The 7,327-nt window shown below is 42.1% G+C and overlaps 1 protein-coding gene across 1 annotated transcript in view; it reads left to right on the top strand.

Annotated features, from left to right (window-relative positions):
• Positions 1-661: 661 nt before the first annotated feature.
• PCSK1 (proprotein convertase subtilisin/kexin type 1) overlaps positions 662-7,327 on the top strand; it is a 41,694-nt gene continuing 35,028 nt past the window's right edge. Inside the window, exon 1 of the mRNA XM_007439621.3 lies at positions 662-1,200. Within this exon, the coding sequence (XP_007439683.2) occupies positions 1,021-1,200 (180 nt within the window). The 5' untranslated portion in view covers positions 662-1,020. The remainder of the gene's footprint in view (positions 1,201-7,327) is intronic.

Raw genomic sequence — 7,327 nt, 5'->3', positions numbered from 1 at the left:
GTCTCCTACCCACCGATAGGAGTGGGAGCAACCTTTATTGATCAATGACTGCATCTTTCTAAAGGCAGCTGGGGGGGGGGGGGGAGACCTGTGGACATCGCTCCCTACATCCACACACAGCTCAGGAGAGGGGAGAGAGCCCCCCTGGGTCGCACAACTGCACTCCTAAGAAAGAGATGTTACTCGCACGCATCCACCCGTTTTTTTTGCCTTTTAGAAATTTACCCCGCTCCCACCTCCGCCCACCCCCCCGGCTGATTCCAACATCTGGGAACCTTTTCTCCTCTCTTCCCGCCCCCCCCCCCCCAACACAGCAGCCGGAGCACCGCCGCTCCCAAATCGTAAGATCTTTATGGCAGGCTTTGCACAGCTTGAGCCGCAGCCCGAGCGAGAGAGTGACGCCGGCTGGGGAAGCCACCGCTAGCACGGATTCCCTCTCGAGCCATTTCCCAGCGGGGGCGAGCTTGGCTCGGCGGTCGGTGGGCGGTTTGTGTACCGGGCATGGAGGGGGGAACGCGAAGGCGCGGGGTGGAGGGAGGCGCCGGGCACCGTGGACAGCTCCTCGCCCTTCCCGCTCTCGGCTGCGCGTCTGTATTATCTGGATTATTCTGACGGCGAGCCCGTAGCCCCCCGCCTGCGTTGGCGAGCGCTCCTGCTCCTGCTCTTGCTCCTGCTCCTGCTCCTCCTCTCCCTCCCCGGGGAACATCCAGCAAGAATCCAGGCCGGGAGATTTGACGTCAGGGAGCGCTTTCGTCCTTTTGACGTGGAAGCGCTCATTCCCATTCTGGCCGCGGCGGCTCTGAGCCCGGCTCCAGCATGAGAGAGGGAAGACGGCGACCGCGGCCAGGCACTTTCTTAGCAACTGCCCGCTCCTTCCTTTCCCGTGCCTGATCGCGTAGCAACCAGAGCCGAAGGGACTTTCCTCACCTTCTCCGGCCGACAATTCCCAATTTCTCCAGCTGTCTCACACCTGGAGTCCATTTCCTCCTCCTGGAACATCCCTTTCGCTCTCCCGGTGTCATGGAAAAGAGGTGCCGGGCAGGGCAGGGCGTTCTCGCGGCTCTGCTCTGCGCCTGGACTGTGGTCCTCCTGGCCAAGGCAGAGCGGCAGTTTGTCAACGAATGGGCAGCCGAGATCCCGGGCGGTCCAGAAGCGGCAAAGGCCATAGCGGACGAACTGGACTATGAGCTTCTGGGACAGGTAAGGCGCGACCCTTCCCCGCACCTTTCTTTTCCTTTCTTTTGTTAATTCGGGCAACTTTCCTCTTTCCCGAAGCAAAGAGAATGAGAAACGATGGATAATGAATCCCTCTGTAACTGGCAGGAGATGCAGTCGTTAAGAAACTGTTGCCTGTTTTGGCTTTGGGAAGAGCACTCCACACTTTTCCCTGCAATCTTTTCCAGAGACTCTCTGCCTTCAAGGATGCCTTCTTCCTCGTTGTTGTTGTTGTTGAAACGAGGAGCTTTTTAGTTCAAGAAGCAAGCTGTCACTCCTTGCTCCTGGTGAGAAACTTCCAAGTTCTTTCTCAGTTCTCTCCTGCCACATCTTCCTTCTACAGAATTGTCACCCCGGTTGTCTGCCACCTTACCACGGCTGCATTTCCCCCTTGAACAGATATTTATTTATTTATTTATTTATTTATTTATTTATTTATTTGGCCACCCACCTCACAACTATGACTCTAAGCAGTGGGCAAGGATTAAAACGACAGCTATGGCCAATAACCTGTAGAATGACCTCTAAGGTAAAACAGGCCACCCCAGTCAAGACAAAGTTGAGGCAAGGAGTGATTTGGGGCTAAGGCTGAGGAGAGCTGCACACGCCAATGAGTTCTGCAAGGAAGCCTAATGTACTGGAGTGGAGCAAAATGCTGGAAATTGCAAGGCAGGGAGCAGAGAGACGCTCATTGGGTGAAAGCCCTCTGGGAACTCCACTTGGCTTGGCCTTAACCCTTTCAGCTTCCCAAATGCCATTGCTGAGGTTCTGGACTCTGATGTTCATGATCTCTTTCATATGTGGTGGGTTTAGGTTTAGGAGCAAGAGAAGAGAGTGTTCCTGGGTATAGGCAGGGCTCTGTTCTTCTGTACTGAATAGCTACAGACATTTGAGCTTATGCAAAAAGGAGTAACCAATGAGAGGGTCTAGGCAAAAATAAGTTACAGCACTTTCTCCCCTTCCTTAAAAAAACAATAAGCAAGATTTAGGAGGCTAAAGGCACAGCTACATTTAGTAATCCCTAGTCTTCTGCACTTGGGGGCATGTTTGCACCTCTGTGAGCTATCTCTAACATCTGTTTTCTCTTTTATCATCTTGGTTTGCTTATCTTAGCCAAGCTTTATGGTGTGGGTACTGTTTATGTATAAAATGTGGTGTGTGTGTGTGTGTGTGTGTGTGTGTGACTTAAATATATGGTGACTGACTCCTCACCAGTTTATAAATGGCCATGCTGGCAAATAAAAGTGTGCAAGATCTGATTCATTGCTGCCTTAGATGAACCAGCTCACTGTGTTATATAGCACAGGATGCTATCAAAATTGCACTGGCAACAAGTCAGAAAAACAGAAGAAACAGAGACAAAACATTCATATGAAAGACATCACAGATTTACTGACTATATTCACTTATATGCCAGAGATTGGGAGCCTTAGTTTTCTACAGCTTCTGGGAGATCAAGCCAGTATAGTCAGTGCTGGACACTGTAATTCAGCAATACATGGAGGACCACAGATATCCCAACCCTACTATATGTCAGCCTATCTCTCTATGCCACCAAGGAATCACCCATATTAAATCTAATCTTTCAGATAATACAGCATAATAAATTGTTACAAAAGGGTTGCAATTAATCATCTGCAATTAATTCCACTCTGCAGTCTTCCATAGGATATCTGTTTATTGGTGAGCCATTGTAGATATGCATACTCCCATCATCAGATTTCTTCTTGAGCAAATGAACTCATTCATAAGCTTAACAATATTCCTATTAAATACAGAATACTTAGTTTGAACCTGAGATCAGCACATGTCAGCATAAAATTTCATTTGAAATTTAGAATTCTGAGCTCGCCTCTGAAACTTGATTCATTGTATATATTATAATGCAAGTTATGCACACACACAGACACAGACACACACACATTCTCTCTCTCTCTCTCTCTCTCTCTCTCTCTGTTTCTCAATTTTGAAATCAGGAAGATAAAGTATGCACTGCTCTTTTTATAAACTTTTCTCTAAATGTGCATTTTAATATATGTAATGCCACAAATTTGCAAATACTGGTATATTTATTCCAGCATAAACACATTATGAAAAAATTAGGCAAGAATATGTTTTTTTAAAAATAAAATATATTATACCACTATGAAATCTGTTTATTTTCTATTGAGAAAATTCCTGATACAGTTTTAGTCATATCAAGCCACCTGTTATCTAATTGCATACATACAAATAACTTATATGGCATATAACATATATCTAATTTGTCACTGAATAACAACTACCTTTATAGTCCTGCATGTATATCCATGATCTGCTATGGATCATAACCAGTGGTTTATTTCTTTAGTAGTCCTTCTGTGCTTTATTGTTGTTGTTTTCCAGTATTTTTAACTTGAATTTAAAATAAAATAAAATAAAATGTACTTTCATGGAAAAGCTTGAAGGGAACACATCACTATGGAGCTAGATCATACCCTAAGTGTGACACTAAACTGAGAACAAACTAATTGGGAAAGGAAACCATAGTCTAATTCAAGTATGATGAATATTTCTCTGAGCTATCAGTGTAAGTGCTGTAGTATAGCTATTTACTAACTCCCATCAGATACATGCAGAAGTTGTTGAATTACTTATAGTTATGGCATGGAGCACATACATAGACATACACACCACCACCACCAAAGCAGAAGCTTGTTTTTAGCAGCAGCCATTCTGCTTTCATAATATCTGAATCAGCCAACTTCTGCATCTCCAGAAGCTCACATTTCCTATCCCAATTAAAATTCCAATATCAATTGATACTGAACAGAATGTAGACTAATCAGATTGCTATTCAGCTGAAGGTAAAAATCACTCAATCACTAGCATTTGTTTTAAAACTTCCTGTATAACAGCATTGTGTAAAGCATTGTGTAAAGAAACAACCATTTGTAGTTTTGAACAGTTGGTACCTGTATCTACAAGCTTCTTGGTAATTTCTTACTGTCGCAGTTAAATAGAGATAGCCTGTTTTTCATACATGAAATTTTAAAACAGTATCAAGTAGTAAATAGCATGCTATTTCTCACCAGTAATAAATATTTTACATTTCTAGGATCATATTTATCAAAGGATTCAGATCACTGTATAAAGTCACTGGAGGAGAAAGAAAACTTACTCCTCTATCAAAATGTTTTGAAGTAATATCAAGATTTAGATCAATAACTGACAAGTAAATCTCTTCTGGAAATGCTAAGCACTTGAACACTGTATAGTAAAAATAAGGTTTCAGAGCAAGCAACCATTTTTGCCATTTTATTTATTTAAAGATTGAAAATTTAAGGCACGCACATTTCATAGAAAAACATATAGGAAGAAATGTCAGTAGCAGACCATTTAATTATAGCAATATGAACAATTCTACCATAATTTTCTGCTAATCCTAGGCTTAGTTATTGTGAACCAGTGATGAGAATTAGAGCAACTAAACACATTGTATTCAGGGTTCATATATTAATTCTCTTAATGTCATGAAAAAAAACCCTATGAAATCCCATAAAGCAGGAAGACGAGGGGAGATTATTATAGGAGATGAGAAATTCTTAACTAAGAACTAAGGGCACAGCCACAATGTGCTATCCTCAAGTCCTGGAGTTGGTGGGAAAGTATTCCAGCATAAATTGCACTGTCCCAGGAATTAGAGCAGGGAGTGCTGCTGTTCTCACCATTTTGATGCAGGTAAAGTTAAGAAAGGTGATAGATGGGTTCCCCTGGTTTTGTTCCCCATCCCACAGAACATTACCCTCTGGTAGGAAAAATGTCTAATTTCTCTCCTTAAAGTTTGGTGGGGTGGGGTGGGGTGGGGTGGGGTGAGGTGCACTGCTGCTCAGCATCTCTAATCTGCCAGGCAATTTCTAAATATGAGTCTAGCACTCTTTTGAAACAGCATTAAACCTGTGCTCCAAAGTTGATCAGCTGATAGGTCACAGGGGCAGAGGAGGAGCACAGGATGAAGTGGAAGGACCCTCTCCTTCACATTGGGAAATGGAGGTTAGAGAAATGGAATGAAAATAATAGAATGCACTTCAATAGAATTTAAAGTAAAATTACTAACTTAGGAAACAAAATCAAATGCACAGACATAGTATAGAGCTTGAGAATAGTACTTGTGAAGAAAAGCTTGGAATAGTATTTCATTTTTATATTTATACATTCTAATATTACTTTGACAGCCAGCTTAATGTAGAGGCTAAATAGATAATATAGAGGCTAAATTTTATAAGCCAGGAGATTGTGAGTTCTAGTCCTGCCTTAAACATGAAGACAACTGGGTGACTTTGGGCCAGTCACTCTCTGAACCCTAAGAAAAAGGCCAGTGGCAAAGCACATATGAAAACCATTGCCTGGAAAACCTCATGGACTTACCCATGTGGACACCAGCAGTTAAGACTGACTCAAAGGATGGATGGATGGATGGATGGATGGATGGATGGATGGATGGACAGACAGATCTTCAGTCTGAATAAACACTAAGCAGTGAATATAAAGAGGAGCAGTAATATGATACCAATGCAAGAATATCTTCAATTATAGTACAAAAAACATCATCCATAAACATCATATCAATCATCTATCACCAAAGAGCCATAGTTGACTAGTCTCTGAAACAGGCATGTTTTAACAAGTTTTGGGAAAGCCATAAGAATGGGAGTGAATGCTCACTTAGGGCAGGGAAGGTGGGGGGAGAACTTTTCAGAAGAGTGGAGCCCACACAGAGTATGCTTGCTTTTGGGCTCCCATTCGCTGAACCTTCTGGTAGATGGGGACCTTCAGCAGTCATTTTCTGGTCATTTGGACTGCTGGGCAGAACTGATCTGAGAAAGTCTCATAGATACCAAGCTGCTTAGCTGTATAGGTGATAATTATCCTCTTGAATTGCACTTAGAAATATACCAATAGAAAATGCAGTAAGGAGGCTCTCCCATAAACACAAAGACCACTGCCTGTTGCTCTAGTTGAAGCTTCTATGCGCTTTTTAAGGGCAGTCCCAAGCAAAGTATATTAGAATGATCCAAATGACAGATGACAAATGCATGAATCAGTGCCTTCTGTTCAGCTGGGCAAAGGCCTTCTTGGCCATGGCTTCCACCTGCTCTTCCAGGAGGACCCCAAGTTGCACGTTTGTTCTCCATGGGGCCAACCCCATCCACAGTCAAATTTGGTACTGTCCCAGAATAGCAGACTTCTAAATTAAATCATTCCATCTTGCTTGGGTTGAGTCTGAGCCTGTTTCTCCTCATCCAGAACCTGACAGACTGTAGACACTAGATCAGGATTTCCACTACATTCTGTAGTAAATTAAAAACTGAATATGAATCAACAGTGTGATAAAGAAAGAGGGAAAATGCAGTTTTAAGCTACATCAACAGAAACATGGTTTCCAACTCATGGGAAATAATAAAGTTATTCTTCTTTAGTAAGACCCCACCTCAGCTCTGGGCGCCACACTTTAAGAAAGATTTAGAGAAATTGGAGCAGGTTCAGAGAAGTGCAGCGAAAATAATAATGGAACAACAACAACAACAAAAAGTCCTATGAAGTGAGATTGAGAGAGCTGGGTATGTTTAACCTTGAGAAGAGAAGGCTAAGGCTAATCAAGGATATGATTGCATTCTTAAATACTTGAACAAATGTCACACAGAAGAAGGTCAAGACTTATTTTCTATTTTCTATTTCTAAGTACAAGATCTAGAATAATGAATTTAAATTACCAGAAAGTATATTAAATGTACCAGCCCACCCCATTTTCTAATAATAAGGGAACCAGAGAGATGATGAGCTCCCCTTCATTGGATTCCTTCAAGCAGAGGCCAGACAACCATCTGTTGGGGATGCTATAATTTGAATTCCTGCTTTTATCAGTAAATTGGATTTAAGGGCATATATGGATTCTTCTATTTTTGTAGTTCTATGATTCTATAATTGACAACAATAAACATGTCTGAGAATAAAATACTTTCACTGATGGAAAAAGTTTATGACAGTGGGAAGAACCATTTCGAAATGAATTTTCAAGGTTTACAAACAGAAGCATGCGAAAAGTAAAAAAATTGAAGTTTTAAGAAAGTAG

This window comes from Python bivittatus, unplaced genomic scaffold, assembly GCF_059951505.1.
Source record: "Python bivittatus isolate LINGU-HERP-01145 unplaced genomic scaffold, Pbiv_v1 ctg000850_np1212, whole genome shotgun sequence".
Taxonomy (NCBI): Eukaryota; Metazoa; Chordata; class Lepidosauria; order Squamata; family Pythonidae; genus Python; species Python bivittatus.
The sequence above is the reverse complement of the archived record's forward strand: the minus strand, read 5'-3'. Positions and strand labels throughout refer to the sequence as shown.